The sequence below is a fragment of the Bos indicus x Bos taurus genome, chromosome 22, assembly GCF_003369695.1.
Source record: "Bos indicus x Bos taurus breed Angus x Brahman F1 hybrid chromosome 22, Bos_hybrid_MaternalHap_v2.0, whole genome shotgun sequence".
NCBI lineage: Eukaryota > Metazoa > Chordata > Mammalia > Artiodactyla > Bovidae > Bos > Bos indicus x Bos taurus.
The window spans coordinates 13,127,322-13,148,870 of NC_040097.1; the positions used below are offsets into that span (position 1 = coordinate 13,127,322).

General features: G+C 38.5%; 1 protein-coding gene across 1 annotated transcript in view; it reads right to left on the reverse strand.

The window, feature by feature from the left end:
* The window catches only part of DCP1A (decapping mRNA 1A), a 44,055-nt gene extending 24,924 nt beyond the window's left edge, over nt 1-19,131 (reverse strand). Inside the window, exons 1-3 of the mRNA XM_027522235.1 lie at nt 18,952-19,131; nt 16,390-16,430; nt 14,309-14,436 (exon numbers count right to left, since the gene is read on the reverse strand). Of these exons, the coding sequence (XP_027378036.1) occupies nt 14,309-14,436; nt 16,390-16,430; nt 18,952-19,086 (304 nt within the window). The 5' untranslated portion in view covers nt 19,087-19,131. The remainder of the gene's footprint in view (nt 1-14,308; nt 14,437-16,389; nt 16,431-18,951) is intronic.
* Nucleotides 19,132-21,549: the final 2,418 nt, after the last annotated feature.

Genomic DNA, 21,549 nt, shown 5'->3' on the forward strand with positions numbered 1-21,549 from the left:
CTCTACTCACACTTGAAATGGACGTGCCCAGGTTGAGCTCCATACCACACTTCTTTTCCAATCTTTTATTCCCAATATGGTGATCACGGCTAAGAAAGCTCCCCAAAACAGTGGTAAATAATAAACAACGAGGTCCTACTGTATAGAACTATATTCAATATCCTGAGATAAGCCAGGATATATTAAAAACAATAGGATATGTAAAAAAGAATACAGAAAAGAATGCATATATGTGCACTTTGCCAAACAGCAGAAATTAATACAACACTGTAAATCAACTATACTTCAATAAAAACAGAGAAAAACCTGGTGGATGGATAGATTGAACTGTATTATAAAGAATATAAAACTGCTGTAAATACTTCTTGAATATATTTTTACTTTTACTTTTTTATACAATTTTAAAGGTTACTTTCCATTTATAGTTAGTACAATTTTGGCTAGATTGTCTGTGTTTTACATATAAATACTTCTTGCATAAGGAGGACCCTTATTGCCAAGTTCAGGCTTAAATTGAATAAAGTAGGGAAAACCACTAGACCATCAGGTATGACCTAAATCAAATCCCTTATGATTATACAGCGGAATTGAGAAATAGATTTAAGGGACTAGATCTGATAGACAGAGTGCCTGATTAACTATGGATGAAGGTTTGTGACATGGTACAGGAGGCAGGGATCAAGACCATTCCCAAGAAAAAGAAATGCAAAAAAGCAAAATGGCTTTCTGAAGCCTTATAAATAGCTGTGAAAAGAAGAGAAGCGAAAAGCAAAGGAGAAAAGGAAAGATATACCCATTTGAATGCAGAGTTCCAAAGAATAGCCAGGAGAGATAAGAAAGCCTTCCTCAGTGATCAGTGCAGAGAAATAAAAGGAAAACAATAGAATGGTAAAGACTAGAGATCCATTCAAGAAAATTAGAGATACCAAGGGAACATTTCATGCAAAGATAGGCTCATATGGACAGAAATGGTATGGACCCAACAGAAACAGAAGATATTAAGAAGAGGTGGCAAGAATACACAGAAGAACTGTACAAAAAAGATCTTCACGACCCAGATAATCACGATGGTGTGATCACTGACCTAGAGCCAGACATCCTGGAATGTGAAGTCAAGTGGGCCTTAGAAAGCATCACTACGAACAAAGCTAGTGGAGGTGATGGAATTCCAGTTGAGCTCTTTCAAATCCTGAAAGATGAGGCTGTGAAAGTGCTGCACTCAATATGCCAGCAAATTGGAAAACTCAGCAGTGGCCACAGGACTGGAAAAGGTCAGTTTTCATTCCAATCCCAAAGAAAGGCAATGCCAAAGAATGCTCAAACTACCGCACAATCGCACTCATCTCACACGCTAGTAAAGTATGCTCAAAATTCTCCAAGCCAGGCTTCAGCAATATGTGAACAATGCGTGAACTTCCAGATGTTCAAGCTGGTTTTAGAAAAGGCAGAGGAACCAGAGATCAAATTGCCAACATCCGCTGGATCATGGAAAAAGCAAGAGAGTTCCAGAAAAACACCTATTTCTGCTTTATTGACTATGTCAAAGCTTTGAAACTGTGTGGATCACCAGAAACTGGAAAATTCTGAAACAGATAGGAATACCAGACCACCTAACCTGCCTCTTGAGAAATCTGTATGCAGGTCAGGAAGCAACAGTTAGAGCTGGACATGGAACAGACTGGTTCCAAATAGGAAAAGGAGTACGTTAAGGCTGTATATTGTCACCCTGCTTATTTAACTTCTATGCGGAGTACATCATGAGAAACGCTGGGCTGGAAGAAGCACAAGCTGGAATCAAGATGCCGGGAGAAATATCAATAATCTCAGATAAGCAGATGATATCACCCTTATGGCAGAAAGTGAAGAAGAACTCAAGAGCCTCTTGATGAAAGTCAAAGAGGAGAGTGAAAAAGTTGGCTTAAAGCTCAACATTTAGAAAACTAAGATCATGGCATCCAGTCCCATCATTTCATGGCAGACAGATGGGGAAACAGTGTCAGACTTTATTTTCTTGGGCTCCAACATCACTGCAGATAGTGACTGCAGCCATGAAATTAAAAGACGCTTGCTTACTCCTTGGAAGGAAAGTTACGACCAACCTAGACGGCATATTAAAAAGCAGAGACATTACTTTGCTAACAAAGGTCCGTCTAGTCAAGGCTATGGTTTTTCCAGTAGTCGTGTGTGGATGTGAGAGTTGGACTATAAAGAAGGCTGAGTGCTGAAGAATTGATGCTTTTGAACTGTGGTGTTGGAGAAGACTCTTGAGAGTCACCTGGACTGCAAGGAGATCCAACCAGTCCATCCTAAAGGAGCTCAATCCTGGGTGTTCATTGGAAGGACTGATGTTGAAGCTGAAACTCCAATACTTTGGCCACCCGATGTGAAGAGCTGACTCCTTGGAAAAGACCCCGATGCTGGGAAAGATTGAAGGCAGGAGGAGAAGTGGATGACAGAAGATGAGATGGCTGGATGGCATCACCAACTCAATGGACATGAATTTGAATAAACTCCGGGAGTTGGTGATGGACAGGGAGGCCTTGCATGCTGCAGTCTATGGGGTCACAAAGAATCAGACATAACTGAGTGACTGAACTGAACTGAGACCATAATTGAGTGACTGAACTGAACTGAGACCAGAAATACTGAAAACATAAGTCAAAGTAAACACATGGACAGGCATGGCTCATCTCTATCCCAGGCTGCATTCTATTTCATATGGCTCTGGCACAAGAAGGGTAGGTATGCTTTTATTTTTTTTAATTAAACTTTCAGTTTTGAAACAATTGTAACTTCATACATATTGTAAAAAAAGAAACAGAGATGCTGTGTGCCCTTTATTTCTTCCAATGGTAACATTTTGTAAAATTGTAACATAATATCACAGCCAGACTATTGACATGGATACAATCAAGATACAGAACATTCCTATTGCCATAGATATTCCTGTTGCCCTTTTATGGCCACACCCATCTCCCTTGGTACCCATCCCCCATCTCTGACCTCTGACAAACACCCTGATCTCTGTATTTCATACTATAATGTTGCCAGTTCGAGAAATGTATTACAAATGGAATCACAGAGGATGCAACTTCTTGAGACTGACTTTTCTGACTCAATGTAACTCTCTGGATATTCATCTACAGTTGTTACTTGCATCAAAAGTTTGCTCCTATTTTTTGCTTAGTAGTATTTCTTGGTGTGGATGTACCAGTTTATTTAACCATTTATGCACTGAAGGTCATCTGCAGTGCTTCCACTTTGGGGCTATTATGCATAAGGCTTCTATGTTTGTGTACAGGTTTCTGTGAACCTAAGTTTTCATTTTTCTGGGTTAAATGTCCAAAAGAATAGTTACTGAGTCATAGTAGTTGCATGTTTAAAAAAAAACGGTTACACTGTTTTCCAGTTTTATATTCCTGCCAACAATGGATAAGCCATCTAGTCTCTCTGTTCCTTGCCAGCATTTGCTGTTCTATTTTTAATTTTACGCATTCTGATAGGTGTGTAGTGGTATCTCATGGTGGTTTTAATTTACATTTCCCTAATGACTAATAATACAGAATGTCTTTTCACGTGCTTGTCATCTATATATCCTCTTTAATTAAATGTCTATTCATATCTTTTGCCCCAAAGGATTGTTTTCTAAACTGTTCAGTTGAGAATTCTTCATATATTCAAGAAACCAATTCTTTGTCAGATGTGGTTTGAAAATATTTTCTCTTTTGTCAATAGCAAAGTCCAATTTATGAGTTATGCCTTCTGTGGATTTCAAGTCTAAAAACTCTTTGCTGACCCCTAGTAAATCGGACTGGGGCTCTGAAAAGACTCCATTTATGGCAATTACACACAATCATCTTTCTCTAATATGCCTCTTCTGACCTGGCTAAAGAACACACAAAATACAAGAGACCAAATACAAAAGACACCAATTTTTCTCTAATGGACACAAGGATGATATGCAATACATCAGGCTCAGAGAGGAACATACAACATTTTGAGGGCGCTAAGCAGAGGCATTTAAGTTTTCATAGAGGGGTGTGTAAATCAAACTCTTAGGAAAGAATTCCATATCAATAATCAAAATAAGTCCAAAATAAGAGCTGTCGACTTACTCTGACAAATCTTTACCTAAAGTCCCACTCTCTTTCCTTTGCAGAAATACACTATATTAGATAGAAATAAGATGCACATTTTCCACATTTGTGCATTATCAAATAAACTGCCAAAAAAGAGTCAAACACTTTCAAAGGCATGCTGCAGAAGAAACAGAGATAAGGAAGCCATAATGATAGCTTAATGGGTAAAGGATAAGAGTCACACTCAATTCTGCCAAAAGCAGACATGCAGAGGTTCAGACACGCATCCAAGAATCAGCTCTGTCTGCCAACATATCAGATGATCAGTGCATGCAACTGGCAAGGAGGCCCAGGGAGCTGCCACTGAGCCTGTCACTGTCACTGTGAGCAAAGACAGACAAGTTCACCAGATAGCTAAAACCATGGAAGACCTTGTCTCCACACCAAAGCCAAGTACTCTTCCCTCAAGGGAACTTACACTCTAAGGCCCAACATATTCTGCCAACCATCTGCTTGCTAAAACATCCTGAAATAATTTTCCTTGATTAATTATGCCACAGAGGATTTAGACATTTGGCAATACAGTATAATTTTGCTATGGTAAATAACAATGGCATCATCTTTTGTACGTGGCTTTTCTGAAGATGAAAGCAAACTATTCAGTTACTGGACACCCACCACATATCGTGGCTGTTAACCATTGTCCCAATTAGTCACGCTGTCCCTGAAGAGTTAGCGGGTGTGACAGGACATTTAAATAACTTTATGTTGTACTTCCATAAAAAATATCAAAATGCAGAAAAGCATATTCAAAATTAACTGTTTCCCTTGCTTCTCAAATGACAGCCCTCTTCTTTTGAACATATGAAAAGTGCAACTGACAAAGATCAAAGTTGTTGGATTATTTAATGCTGAGAAATTTTCAAAAGCTGAAGGGCAAGTCATCTGTTTCCCTGGAGAGTCCTGTTTGAAGATTCAGCAGCCAATTATGATCTGATGTTATACCTCATTCTGCTTCTCATCAGGAGTGGTGTATGACACACACGAGGTCAAGAAAATCCAAATTAATTTGGAGCCCTTACAAAATCCCTTGAGACTTCTAGCAATCTGGTAAAATGTCACTAAAACAGACCTGGGGACCACTTTCATGCACGTGCTGCCTTTTTGACTCATTTATTAGTTACATCTGACCTACTTTCTAAAAGGATCTGAGGTGGCTGGAGATTTTCTCAGTATGCTGCCAAGCTGAAAAGGGGGTTTGATAAAGCTTTTGGCAATGGTGTTATGACTTATAACATTTGTGAAGATGGCACCAACAAATGTCCTCTAGACCAGGAAACAAACACAACAAAATGTACTTTGAACATAACCAGAAATATTTACTGTGGAATAAGGAAGACTCTTCTGATAACAAAAGGACTGTAAGAATAGAATAGATGACATATACATAAGCATGCCCTGACAACTGAAAACACAAACGCTTTGACAGACCATTTCCTTTAAGATAAGAAGAAGCCTGGTGGCTCCATAGCAATATCAAAAGGTTGGGAAAGAGACAGAGGAGAAAGTCTCTGGGGTGGAGGTTAGAATACACACATACAGGTGAAAAGTTACTGAGCCAAAGACTGCTGGACCTGGGATTACAGCACAACAGTGTGCCAGCTGGCAAACAGGCAGGTGAGGAAACGCTGTGAATCATAAGCAAGGCTGCTAAGTGTAACCGGGTTGTAGCAGCAGCTTAACTTTTTGGGGCCAAAGAGTAGACATACTTAAACACCACTGAACACTAACATGGCAGAAAAAGAGCTCACTTTCTAAAGTTTAAATTATGTCTATTTAGTAAACATTGATTAAAAGACTTCTTCCAGGAAATTAAAAATGCTATTCTGTAAGCTCTTTAGTTTATTTTTAAATATGGTACTCTTCTCTAAATCAAGTCCGAAAATATTTACCAGCAACACTGCTTCCACAGTTCCTTTTAACCGTAATTTCAGTATAGGATTCAGACATATGAAATGACCACTAAACTTTTTGGAGGACTAGGAAAATAAAACCCAAGAATATCACAAGTGACGATTCCTATTTATAAACTTTTTACTCTGTAATGATGGGTAACCCTGAATAAAACAGTGAGTCATACTAGGATTTCACCTCTTTTAGGATTTATCGTCACTATAGCCGCATAGCACTTGCCATGAATAGAGCACACATGGTCAACTTTTAAAATCTTTACAACTAAGATAATAATAATAAATGATAAAAATTGCTTTCACCTGAAAACACTACTGGGGAGAGGAGGGGAAGCCAGTAATTGGGCATAATGAAAAGAATCTGTTTTGGAAATTCTCCACTGTTCACAGACTCAAGTTAACAAGAAGGTACCCGATGGAGGCTCTACTGGAACACTAAGTAGTGACCTACAACAGCTAGGAAGCATTAAAGGTTTTTGATATCTCTGACCTAACAGCGTCACCAGATCAACCCCGGAGTCCAAGTCACTGTTTTCATGGTGTTTTACCTCTTCCGTCTACGTTATGTGACAACAGCAAGGCTCTTTCTTTATCTTGGTTCAGAAGGCCAGACGAATGCAGCGCCAAAGATTTCTTCCTCTTACGCTGATTGCAGAATCATACCAGCCGCAGCTGCTGCTGCTGATGGGGGAAGACTGCCTGCCTCTCTTCAGGCTACGTAAGAAGCAGTGTGTACTGGATTCAAAGATCACAAAGTATGGGCTGTGGAACTTTAGAAACTGTTCATAAAGTCGTCTTTTAGCCTGGTGGTAGAACTCACATTACTTGAGTTGCCAAACTGTAAAATTACTCTTGCAAGGAAATTTCCTGTATTGTGCTTTTAAGTTTGAAGATTTGTACCAAATGCCAACAGCCACCTAGCATCTCTACTGCTCTTGCCCTTGAACCGAGAAAGGCCAAGCAGAGACCAAGAAAAACACACGTACACACTACAATATTTCTTCTAATAAAACTTACCATTTGGCAGCTACATTTTCAACGCTATGGAAATGAATCTCCCTGCTTTTTCTAGTGATCTAATTTTAATTAAAAATGCTCTATATCAAGAGACTGATGCTCGATATAAAGGAAAAGTGACAAGTGAAGCGGAAATGAAGGGGTACTTCACACAGATTTTTGGAGGTAAGTTCTTTCAAAATATTAAACAGTGATAAGATTTTTATTTCCAATTGTTCCCGGTGTGGTGATCTGCTGTTGCTGTTAAGCTGGTTACAGGGTGTCTATGCCTTAAGGTCCCCTCTCTTCTCACATCAAACTTTATTCTGTCCTTAGACAAGCGTGTGATGGTGGTTTTAGCTAAAAGAGAAGTGATTATTCTACTCTGTGTGCATGTTAGACCTGATATCTCATAATTAATTCAGAAGTATATATACATATATATACAACAAATTCCAGGTTACCATGTTAACCCTGGAAGATACCCACAGAAACGAAAATGAAAGTACCCGACACTGATCTTGGGGGAAAGCACCTTCTAAGAGAAACATACTTAGTGAGGTTTTGTTGTTTGTAGCCAGTGCTCATCAAATGCTTGAAGGAATAGTGGATAATATGAAGCACGATTCCCTTTCTATGGAGGTAAGTGTTCCTGTGGTAAGATCAGAAATGTGAAGATCTTATAGTTACTTTTTCAGAGGCCCGTTGCTATATGGATGACTACTTGAGTACCACTTACTGAACTGGAGAAAACATTCTTCTCAGCATTCTTTTTAGATGAGATAGAAGAGATTTTAAAACTACTGACCCAATTATTTCATTGAATCCATTTACTCCTAAGTTTTGTTACACTGTTTTTTTCCAGGAAATTGTCTATATAATCCAAATTTTAAACTTCTGTGCAAAAAGTTCTTTACAGTGGTTTTTTATTCTCTATCCTTAGTTGCTGTATTATATATATATAGTATATGTTATTCCTAATATTGCCATTTATGTCTCTCCTTCTCTTTTTCCTGTTGGATCAATCAGGTCATAGGGGAAAGCTTTTGTTTTGTTGATCTGCTCTATTGCTAATATTGATAGATAGATAGATCATATTGCTAATATGATCTATCTGCTCATATTCCTACCTATGTATAATTTTAATAAAAATTCTATACATACTTGAAAATAATGCAAATTCTTGAACTGCTAGAAGCAGGGTTTTTTCCTTTGTCCATTAAACCAAGTCTAACTGTGTTGTTTAAATATCCCATAACCTTAGTAAATTATCTGCCTTATCTGTCAATTACTGAGGTGGTCTGTTTATATTTCCCACTATAATTACGGATTTTAAACATTTGATGTGTAATGCTGATAAATACAAGGTATGTATCAGTTTAGAACTGTTTTTTTCTTGTAGGCAATTTACTTCTTTTGTCATTATGGGATAACTTTTATTCCTGATGTTTCCTACCTCAGATTCTATGACATGTGATTAACACAGCTACATCAGTCTTGTTTGGCTAATAGTTACCTGACATATATCATCCTATTCTTTTACTTTCAACTTTTCCTGGCTTTGGAGTTTTACGCTTTTTGAAAACAGCATTACTGGCAAATTCTGTATCTATCCGATCTCAGAATCTCCTTTAACTGTCAAGTATGGTTCACTTAACATTTGTTTCAGTTACTGGTTTATTTGTTTCTGCCATTTTATTAGAACTGGGCTATTCCCCATAGTTTCTATTTACTTTTCTCCCATCTCAAACTGTACTGGTTTAAAATTAAGACACCCTATTTCTGTTCTGCAGTGATTACCCTGAATCTTTTGATCAAAACATAGCTTGACTTACAAGTCTATTGGTCATCAATTTATCTACCCTCACCTCAGTCTTTGTAATTTTTTGGTTTGGAAAGTTTTTATCTTATACTGCTGTCTGGTATTTTTGCTTTACCTTTTTAATACCTCTACTCAAGCTAGGCATTTTATTTTTTTATACAGTCAATGCTTATTTTGTTTTACTGTTGCTTAAACCTAATTACTTCTGTATTCAATTTTCTTCTTTCTGAACTATAGCCTTTACAGCTGCACTGGTAAAAATAAATTAACTAAACTAAATTAAGAACTTATAGTTAAAAACATAGTTGTACTAGGCACATTTCAAGGGTTCAATAGCTACCATACAGTACTGCTTTGGAAGCACATATGACAAAGGTCTGCTGGAGTTAACTTCTGTTTTTGTTGAAAAATGTCTTAGTTTGCTCTCTTGAATTACTAAATTGATGGTTAATTGTATTTTTTTCCTTTAGTACTTGAAAATAAAATTCCTTTGTTTTCTAAACTCAGTAGCTGCAATCAAATATGCTGTCAGTCTAACTGACGCTCTTCCTAAATAACAGATCTCAACAGTTTGGCTGTTTACGTCTTTGCCTTTGATCCAGGTCTCTATTTATTTTGCCATGTGTCCAAGTCTGTATTTATTTCTATTTATTTTGCTTGAGGCCTTATTTTATTGCCTAAATCCGAGACTTATGTCTTTCATGGATTCTGGAAAATTCTGAGTTATAATCTCCTCAAATATTCCCTCTTAAAAAAAAAATTCGCCCTCTACATATTTTATCATTCTGAAATTCTTCTCTGTCATATGTTAAACTTTCTAAGACTTTCCAACCCTTTGCTCTCTGTCAAACTTTCCATTTTTCCCCTTTCTGGACTGCATCCTGGATAATTTCCTCAGATGTCTCTTCCAGGTACCCAATTCTCTTTTCAGTCTTTATAATTAAATGTTAAATCAGGTAGAGAGTTTACCTCAACAACTAAAATTTTAATTTCTTAAAGTTTTACTTAGCTATTTTTCAAATCTACCTGTCACTTTATTTTATAATCTACATCTGATATTCTTATCCATTAAAGTCTCTAACTGATCATATCATTAACCAAAATTTCTGGGAAGGGCTGGCTGTTTGTTTTACCATATGCTTTACCGACTGTGAATTATGTCTTTGTATTTATTGTAATTTTTGGACCCTGGGGCTTACCAGTAAGATCCTGGGGCAATTTTGATTAAGAATATTCTCTCCAAAAAAGTTTTGCATTTGCTTTTGCCAAGTGTTCTAGAGTATTCAACAGGTGAGAATCAATTTTATGTTAATTTTTTGGCCTGGGTAAGAAATTACACCAAATGAATATTATAACTTGAACCTCAAATCTGAAATATGAGAGGCCTCTGGCTATAATTTTTAGGGGGGAAATCTTCCCTCTAGTTCATAGCACAGACTGAAGTAGATAAGCTTGCCTGTCATCTCCCTAGGTTGATAGGCTGATATCTTCCTAATTTACTAATATACAACTCATTAGGGGACCTGGATAATAAAGTCTTTAAGATCTTTCACTAATAAGACCACTTGGTTTAAGTCCAAGACAGAGACACAGTCTATAATATTTTAATTTGTAAGTGCCTGATAACTTACCTTTACATATATGACGCTTTCTTAAGACAAGCAGGTCAGATCAGTGGTTTAAGTGATTTACCCAGTTACAGTTGGGAAAATGGCAAAGCCTAGAATAGAATTCTTTTCTGCAAATTAAATTCTACTGCAAAGAGTGTTACCATGGCAAACCCACCCTCAGGGATATCTTCTGCAGCCCTTGCATCTAGAAATCATTTGTAAATTTTAAAAAGAAATGATTAAATGAGAGGCATACAAATCTAAAGGTGCCCAAGTATGTTTCTGCATGGATCTATGCTTCAGAACTCTGGTGTCCAATATGGTAGCCACTAGTCTTATATGGCTATTTAAATGCAAACTGATTAAATAAACTTTACAAATCTGTTTTTTCTTGGCTGCACCAGCCACATTTTAAGTGTTCCACAGTCACATGTGGCTGACCAGTGACTGCTATACGGGACAGTATCAATAGAGATCATTTCCATCATCACAGAGTCCACAGGACAGCACTGCTCTAGAGAGTGGACTGATGAAATAAGTTATTTTACTGTTGTAGCAAAGTAGAAAGAACATTTGTTTTGAAGCTCAAGAGAGACCTAGATTTGACTTCTGCCTGTTACTTATAAACTTTGTTGACTCTTGAGCAAGTTTCTTAACTTCTCTGGGACTCTTGTTTCCTCATCTGTAAGTGGGGAATCAGAAATCAGGTGCTGGGAATATAATTTTCACTTAGTAAGTACAGAATCTGCAGTCTCCTCAACCCTTATTGGGGTCTTATGGCTGGCAAAAGGTATAAAAATAAACTGTTTCCAAAAGGTGCAAGAGAATCACCAAACCTAAACTTCTGGCAGGTGCAAGCATTTCCTTTCTAAGCTTTTACCTTTCTCTTGGGATGGTGGGGTGGGGTGTTAAAGAAAAACTAGGGAATTCCTGGCAATCCAGGGGTTAGGACCCTGTGATCTCACTGCTGTGGGTCTGAATTTCATCCTTGACCGGAGAACTAAGATCCTACAAGCCACTCAGTGCATGCCCCCCTACCCCCCAAAAAAGTTAGAACTGGAAAAAGTTATAGCTCAATATTCTGTCAACTCTAAAAATTGATTTAAGAGAAAGAGGCTGGATCTGAGGGTATAGCTGGAATACAATGGGTCAGGTGTCTTGGTGGTATTTCCCATGAGAAAATGACAGAAAACAGCTACAGAAGCATGTATAATTACCTGTATACACATCAGACACTAATTAACTTTTTATTTAAAGATCAAATCCCTAAACAATTCAGTAGCTTGCTGACCTGACAAGACTACTTGTCAGGTCTAAGACTAGGGAGACAAAACATACTCCGCAGAGGCTTTAATACTCTCAGAATCACTTTATGCTGCCCTGTCACTTCTCCCCAGTACAAAAAGGCCTCTAAATACTTTCCCCAAGTTCTTCTTCTAGATTATTTCTCATATATCCACAGTACTTGTTCTTGACCTTTTCAGGCTTTTCTCTGGCTTAAAACCAAACTGATGTGCTCTTGAATATCTAATTAGCAATACCAGAAACTGTTAGGCCCTTAAGAAATAATTCAGTGCCTCAATTAACGGAGAAGCGGAATGATCTAGGTTAAATGACTCTTATGTTTAACTAAGGAAACCTTTGTTTCAACCTTCTGTTGAAAATCTTTCTACAATAAATATCATTAGTGCACTGTCCCCCTCAAGAATATTCTAATTAACATAAGAAACACTTCTGATGGTTTAAGGTCTTATCATTACAGCAAATCAATCTATGACACTATAGTGTGGTAAAACTTATAGTACTGATCCCAAGTAACACATGAGAAATTTGCTAGATTTTCACAAAATAAAACATTAGCCTTTTCCCTTTACAATTTGCCTTCATTTCTTCCATACATGGACTATAGAAATATTTACAGATATTTTAGGCTCTGATTGGTTACATTTTGGTTAATCAACACACTAGAAATGAACTATACTCCAATAAAAATTAATATAAAAAACTTTTTGGTTAATCATGGTTCATTTTTATTTGTGTTATCTTGCACTTCAACTTCATAGGTAACTTTACTTGTTCAATACAACTCATTTCAGGCTTATGCTAAATGGTAATTAAGTCCATGGGCCTCTGATAATTTCCCCTACTGACTACTTTACTCGGAGAGGGCAATGGCATCCCATTCCAGTACTCTTGCCTGGAAAATCCCATGGACGGAGGAGCCTGGTAGGCTGCAGTCCCCAGGCTCCCTAAGAGTCAGACACGACTGAGTAACTTCACTTTCACTTTTCACTTTCATGCACTGGAGAAGGAAATGGCAACCCACTGCAGTGTTCTTGCCTGGAGAATCCCAGGGATGGGGGAGCCTGGTGGGCTGCCGTCTATGGGGTTGCACAGGGTCAGACATGACTGAAGCGACTTGGCGGCAGCAGCAGCAGACTACTTTACTAATCAAACTTATATTAGAGGCAACAGCTAGATTAAGTTTTCAGGTAATAAAAACAGAATTAACCCAATTTTCCTTAAATAAAAAATTGGATCTGCACTGCTTTGCAGACTTTCCCCTTTAACAGAATAGTCAGCATAAAAAAACAGCTATTTGAAGTAATTCTTACTGTTAATAATAGTTTAAATAAATCCATCCATTCAAACTAAGAGAGAGAATTATCTGGACAAATTGTTTACTAAAAATTCAAGAGATAGATTTTATTTTGCTTAAAAGTGAGCTAGGGAGAAGAATTTGGGGCTTTTAGTTTCAACAAAGATTTGTCACTTCTCATTCAGGGAATGAAAAGATGCATACTTTCTAGGAGTTTTTTTTTAAACATGTTCTATTGAAGACATTCCCCCAATACTAGTTACCTCGCACTCAAGTGAAATTCATACTTTTAGGTTTTAAGTTAGAAGCCAAGCCTCTCCAGCAGCCTCCTCAGATGATGGCTGCAGCACAGTCCCCTTACCAGAATAACCAGGGCTGACATTCCTACCAGCAAAGCCAGACAAATTGTCTGTCTTCTGTTCCCAAACACTCATATCTCCAATCCCATGTTGAAATACAAGAACCAGGTGTACTTTTTAGTATTTATTTCTTAAAAAGGCCACTCTGGCTTTGCTGACTATACCCAACCATTTTTCGTGTCTTAAAATGCCTGAAAGGACCCTGGACTAGGAAGCAGCAAAAAGGGTTACAATCCTCTCTCTCCAACCGAGCAGCGGCCGCTCACCTGAGTCTCAGCTGACTTAATGGCCTGTCTACCCTAAAAGTTATTATACTATTGATGTTAAAGTACAATAGCTCTTGGCCCTGCACTTGTACCCAACACTCAACTAAATAAACAGACTGAAAAATACCACAATCAGGGCAAAGACAGTCCTTTTTTTGTGCACAGAAATAGTAGTATCTGTCTTTAAGTTCTTTTGCTCAGTGGCATCAGTTCAGTTCAGTTCAGTCGCTCAGTCATGTGAGACTCTTTGCGACCCCATGAATCGTAGCATGCCAGGCATGGGCAGCCAATAACACATATCACAACAAAAACAAAGGGTGAAATTTATTTTCATAGAACAAATAGTAGAAATATAATGTAATATAATTATATAGAATAATATAGTTAACTATTACTAAAATAATAAGTTACTGTATACAAAGAGTGTTTCAATTTTAGAAGTTCAATTCAAAAGCTCTGATCTTAGCAAGAGACTCACTTATGACCAAGCGTATAGACCATAGTTTTTATTGTACCCTGAATTTCCAAGAATACTGTGCTGACAGAAACTAAAGTCACTCAATTAAGCAGCAAACACATGAACTATAATTAACAGATAGATACTCACAACTTGCATTTCTATACAGAAGAAATGGTTCGTGGAGCTGAAATTCCAAATCTTTGTTTACTGGTTCAACTAGATTGTGCATATTCAGTCGATTCACAATGGTGAAACCATGGTAAGGTGAAGCTGACCTTAGATTTAATAGAAGAAAAAAAAAAGTAGTCATTAAATTTGCTGAAATATTATCTACTTTTTAGTTCCATTTTAAAGAATGAATGGAATATTGCATTATATAATATTATTAGCACTCAAAATCATAAACAAAAAATTTAAGTCAGATCATACCCCTCCCCATCTCAGGAGCTTTCAAGGACTGTCCCTCAGAATAAAGGCCAAGGTCTTAACTAAGGCCACCCACCCAAGGCCTTAAGTGATATGTGCCCCCTTGACTTCAACGCCTGTGCCTCTTCCCTGTTCTTCCTGCTCCAGCCACACTGGACTCCTTACCATTCTTCCTATAGGTATGTTTCTACCTAAAGACCTCTGTCTGGGCTACTTGCCCAGAATCTACAGTTATCTCATTTCCCACAAGCCTCTGTTCAAATGTCCCATTCTCACTGAGGCCTGCTACAGAACTACCCTTTTCAATGCTACCAAGCTCAATACCTCTAACCCTTCTCTCTTTTTCCACACCATGATTTTTTGTGTTTACCATCCTTCTCCACTAAACTGTACCATGCAAATAGTATTCTTCTTTTTTTCAGGTAAGTACCAAGAGAGCCATATAGTAGATATTTAGTGAATATACGCTCAATAAAAATATCGTTTATTTTAAATATGGTACAGGACTGGTTACAATAATTATTGCCCACCATCACAATGATTTTGCTTATATCAAATGGGAGAACTATGGAGAGACTTGAGCTAGTAAGAAAATGTTTTGAATCCTACAAGAAACATCTTGGTTCCCATGTCAGGGTGATCCAGCACATGATCCTTCAGGTACTTCTCACTTGTATACGGAATATTTCTGTGTTAATGGGAGAGGTTTTAGAACTCTATTCTCCAGATTAGGAAACAAGCTTAGGATGATTCAGGCCTGCACCCTAAGTCACACAAATAATAACCAGGATTCAGCTTTTAGGTTTTCTGATTCCAAATCCATGCTTCTTCTATGCTAAGGTCTCTCCAAAGGGACATTCTGACATCTGGTATATATTTATCCATTTCATCCATAACATGTTCCCACATTTCCCAAACAGAGTCTCACTGGTCTCCTTTTATTGGAATCAATACAAGTGGAAGCTTCCATAAATTTTATTAAATCAAGTCAGTCACTAAACTAAATTTCATTTTCTGTAATTTGGTGAATCCACGCTGTTACAATAAGGCCAGGAAAGTGCTTCCCAAGTACCAAGGTTCTAATAATAGTTGAAGAGCTTCTAGAGATTTATATTGGTAATGAATATTACCAGGTAAAAGTCTTTTTTTTTTTTTAAAAGGAGAAAGATGAGTAACAGGGAACAAAATGTCAAAAAGAAAGAGTAACATTAAATCACTTAAAAGGAAGAAAAAAATCAGTGTTTTTTAGACAAGATCTCAAAGGTGCACAACACAATTTAGAAGAATATTTGACAAATTCTTGTTGCAATCCATAAATAATTTACCACACACACACACACACACACACACACGAAAAGAACCAGTATCAGTTCTTTTCGTGTGTGTATGTGTATCAGTAATCCTGCTGAGTTTCCTAAGCTTTAGAAACCAAGAAAAGGCATCTATCTCAATCAGAGCGAGAGTTAAGAGGGATCCAGGAAAACAAGAAACTCCAATGACTAACATATCTCTGTTTTCCTAATATGGGGGAAGGAGAAAGGCATCTGCTTTAGATTCATTCATTACTACAAAATGTTTTCTATTTTGCTAGGTTCCTAAATAAGTTCTGTTTGATTCTGAATCACAGGAACTGTCAAAGAAGGGACATTACTTGGTTAAGATTTCACAGCAAGGGATGGATGAATACTTGGAAGGGTCAAGCAGGAAGGTTCCAAACACAAATTACAATAGGGCTGAATCACTCTACATGACATTGTTCACCATCAAATTAAAAAAAAATAATACTTTTTTAAAAAGCTTACCTTCGATATACAAATAAGGTCCCTTCTATATCAGTCTTCTCCTGTAACAGACAATGAGTCAATTAGTTTTTCCCCCCATAATCTAACCACAAGTTGTCACAGTGGAAAAGTACTTCACATTTAAGATCAACTTATTTATTTTAAAATTAATTAATTAATGCATGTTAATTGATATGCAATGTTCTATCCAGCAACATGCCTATATCTACAGTAACTTTTCTTTTCTTTTTTAAAATGTAAAGGAGAAAAATATCTAGAATTAGCTTTCATTTTTTAAAACTAAAATGTTTTAGCCAAATTTCTTAATTTTAAAGTCAACGTCCATATACAGTCATTACTTCACCTTTAAAGTTTATCAGTTAGTAGGAAAAAAAAAAAGAAATTTTATCTTACAGGACACTGTTTCATCACTTGGGAGATTCTGGCATATTTTCACGAGCAGCAAATTTTGTGATTAGTTAAGAACTACTGTCAAACACAATGAGTTTGTTATTCTTAGAACTTTGTTGAAGAATCACGAATACTGAAATTATACTTAGTATAATTTGTATAGTTCTTACAAATAATTTTAAACTTTTTTTTAGCTTAAAGTAAACGTTTGATTAAGAAAGTACAATTCATCATCTTTCATTTGCTGTGACAAGAGTGTATTTAGGTTTTAAATAGTTACAATGTTTTAAAAAAAAAAAAGAAAAAAATTAGTCTACAGTTCACAGCCCAGATAGGATCTAAATAGTTTAATGCAATCAGCAAACTATTAGTAAACTTAAATGTTAGTCATATAGAATTGAATTTGGTGGGATGAAAAAAAGAACTTTAAAAGATATTTACCATCTTGATTTCTAACTTAAACATCATCATGGAATTTTTCCTTATGTATTTCTTGCCTTTCAAACTTTATTAATATAAGAAATTGGTAATCACTTGCTTCACAATGAAAGAAAACTTACCCAAATAAACAATTGTGTAAAGTAACAAATCACTGCCATGATACAAATGAATAATAGCAGTTTAGTTTTCAATTCAGGTTATTTCAGCTTGTATTTCATTCAGCTTGTATTTAAAGAAGAATGGCACAATTAAAATTCCAAAATATTGGAAGTCTGTGACAAACTAGAAATAAAAGCTTGTCAGTAATAAGCTCATGCCCCAAATATTCACCATCTGTCTGCAATCCACACTCCAAAAATGTTATGTACAGCAAGAAAAGAACAATGGTCCAAACAATTTAAACTAAAGTAATATCTAGTAAAACAGTCACACTTAAAAAAAAAAAATCTATAATTTTGTTCTATGTGGCTTGCCATACCTCCTTCTTTTCCAGGGGGTGAAGGAAAGACGATACAAAGTAAAGCAATATGGCTTTGAAAACTCTCCGCATCTGATTTAACTGTTTATAAATGTGAAATGATTTTTCACAAAATTAATGATTAAATATAACCCATGTATCTGCATTATGTTGCAAAGGATATATTATAATAATCTTTCCATTTTGTTAGTACAAGGACTTCAATTCTTATTGAAACGTGAATGTGAATCATTAATTCAATCCAACAAACATTTACAGATTATTTTTTAAATAAAGCCTATATAGCTAAATGAGTTAATCAAGAAGATTCATATTTTTAAGGGAAATGATGTTACGTTTATTTATTTATATTTTATTTAGCCACTTCGGTGGCTTGTTAGATCTTAGTTCCCCGACCAAGGATGGAACTCTGCAGTAGAAGCGGGGAGTCCTAACCACTGGACAACCAGGGAAGTCTCGAAATTCTGACATGTAAACAACCACCGAAGCTTCAAACCGGCTAACAAATCAGTGAACTAACTGAATGTAACTTTTCGCAACCTCTCTCGTGCAAAAAAGGCAAAAAGTCTGATGCGAGCATTCAGAGGTGACATCACCAGCAGCATACCTGAAACAAACACGAGGTCTCTTATCCAAAGGTTTCAAGGTAACAAAATTAACAAGCAAGCCCTTTTCCTAAGTGCCTTGAAATCTTTTCCAAACTCTGGAAACACAGTGTAGTTTGATAAATGCGGGACTTATCCCCACCCTCTCGCCTTTCCAAGAACTGAAACTAATTGGATTTCAAGCTTTAAATCCTAATAACCTCTGCGAAGGGGGTTCTGATTTATCTGTTGGGGGGAGAGGGGTGTTTACTTTATAGATTATGTATATATAATTTATCTAACAACTCTCAAAGCTTCAGACAATCTTACAGGCGTCGTTCTGACTCCATCGGTCTCATATCCTCCAACACACCTGCAAAGAAGGCAGGTCGCCCACATCCTCGAACTGGACCCCTGGAGACTAACCCTTCTTCAACCCTCCCCTCTATCAGCTTTCCCCCCGGATGTTTGGACCTACTTCCCTCTCTCCTCTCACCCAATCCCCAGCGGCGCCGACACCTCTCAGGCGCCGGCCAGGCTCTCCTCCAGTCCCTGGCTTCGCCTCCGCCACCCTGGCCTCCCGCATCGCCCCCTACCCAGCTCGGTCGGCGCGGCCCCTTTAAGAAGCGGCGGCTGGGAGAGCAACTTCAGCGGCCTGGCTGTACTCACCCACTGGTTGGCCTTGGGGCAGAAGGTGTACAGTGCGACCTGGCCCGTGAGGTCTGCGATGCTGGTGATGTAGGGGTCGTGTTGCTTCAGGGCCGCTAAGCTCATCTCTTGCCCAGCTCGACTCAGCGACTCCATCTTGAATTCCGGAGCCGAGCCCCTCTGGCGGGGCGGAGTCGAGGACAGGAAGGTGCCATGGAGGCAAAGTTCCCCCAGCTGCGTCAGCGCCCTCAATTTCCGCCTATCCACCGGGCCTCGCGGCCGGGCGGTACGGCAGCTATTATGCTCCGCTGAACCCACGCCCGGGGCGCCGGGTTCCGGTGTCGTCGGGTTCCGGTGTCGTCAGGTCCCAGTGGACTGAAGGTGTGAGGTGGCGTCCGCCGCCGCGTGGCGGAGCAAAAAGGCCTGGGCGCTGGTTCTTCTTTTCCGCGGGCTGAAAGGTACCGGCGCTCGGAACAAGGCTGCTCTGGAGATTTCTCACCGTTCCTGCCGTATTAGTTTCCTGCGGCCGCAGACTGGAAACCTAGCTGCGTCAAGGCAGGGCTCCACCGGCGATTTAGAAAACAGAAAAGCGGGGAGAAACGGGGTGGGGGTGGGGGAACCTCGGAAAGTACCCCAGATCTCAGATCTATTAGTGTTTTTATAAAGGAAGTTTTTGAAAAAGCCAAACTAGCCCGTCTGTAACTACACGGAAATGTCTTTTGTTGTCAACTTATTTTCTTCCTCTGAATCCCACGAAAATCTTTATCCAGTTTTGGAAAGAACCCGTGAAAACTTGTTTGCCGTGCATCGTTTAAAGCTTTAAAACGGTAACTCATCCTTTTAGCAAACATCTGCTTAATATTTTAAGACATTTTAAAAGAGCCAGTTACTAGCTAAAGAGTAAAACAAGGCGTGGAAGATAAAGGGAACTCTGCACCCACTCCCCCGCCCCCTCCCCCGGTTTGTTATAAAAAACCTTTTATACTGAAAAGATAACCGAGAGGTGTCTGTGGCGGCCCAGTGGTTTACTCCACCCTTCCAGTGCACGGGGTGTAGGTTGAATTTTTTTTGCCTGAAAAAAACTATTGACTGTAATAGTTGTATTGTTTATGATTTTACATCCCGAGGTCGTTAACGGAAAGATACTTCATGTTTTTACATTCTTGGCAGAATCACGTTACATGTACAAATGCAGACAAGGAAACATATTCATTTACTGTTTCTTTAGCAAGTATTTTTGTTAGTTGCTCAGCCGTGTCTGACTCTTGGCAATCCCATGGACTATAGCCCACCAGGCTCGTCTGTCCATGGCATTCTCCAGGCAAGAATACTGGAGTGGATTGCCATTCCCTTCTCCATCAGTTCAGTTCAGTCGCTCAGTCGTGTCCGACTCTGTGACCCCATGAACAGCAGCATGCCAGGCTTCCCTGTCCATCACCAGCTCCCAGAGTTTACCCAAACCTCATGTCCATTGAGTCCGTGATGCCATCCAACCATCTCATCCTCTGTCCTCCCCTTCTCCTCCTGCCCTCAGTCTTTTCCAGCATCAGGGTCTTTTCAAATGAGTCAGCTCTTCGCAACAGGTGGCCAAAGTGTTGGAGTTTCAGCTTCAACATCAGTCCTTCCAGTGAACTCAGGAATGATCTCCCCCAGGATGGACTGGTTGGATCTCCTTGCAGTCAAAGGGACTCTCAGGAGTCTTCTCCAACACATCAATTCAAAAGCATCAATTCTTCGGCATTCAGCTTTCTTTATAGTTCAACTCTCACATTGATACATGAGTACTGGAAAAACCATAGCCTTGACTAGACGGACCTTTGTTGGCAAAGTAATGCCTCTGCTTTTAATATGCTATCTAGTTTGGTCATAACTTTCCTTCTAAGGAGTAAGCGTCTTTTAATTTCATGGCTGCAGCCACCATCTGCAGTGATTTTGGAGCCCAGAAAAATAAAGTCAGCCACTGTTTCCCCATCTATTTGCCATGAAGTGATGGGACCAGATGCCATGATCTTCGTTTTCTGAATGTTGAGCTTTAAGCCAACTTTTTCACTCTCCACTTTCACTTTCATCAAGAGGCTTTTTAGTTCTTCACTTTCTGCCATGAGGGTGGTGTCATCTGCATATCTGAGGTTATTGATATTCCTCCTGGCAATCTTGATTCCAGCTTGTGCTTCCTCCAACCCAACGTTTCTCATGATGTACTCTGCATATGAATTAAATAAGCAGGGTGACAATGTATAGCCTTGATGTACTCCTTTTCCTATTTGGAACCAGTCTGTTGTTCCATGTCCAGTTCTAACTGTTGCTTCCTGACCTGCATACGGATTTCTCAAGAGGCAGGTCAGGTTGCCCTTCTCCATAGCAAATATTTATTGACCTCCTACTTTGAATGGGTATCCGCTTGGGATGCAAAGAACTGACTCATTGGAAAAGACCCTGATCCTGGGAAAGATTGAAGGCAGGAGGAGAAGGGGATGAGATGGTTGGATGGCATCACCAACTCTATGAACATGAGTTTGAGTAAACTCCAGGGAGTTGGTGATGGTCAGGGAAGCCTGGGGTGCTGCAGTCCATGGGGTTGCAGAGTCAGACACAACTTAATGACTGAACTGAACTGAG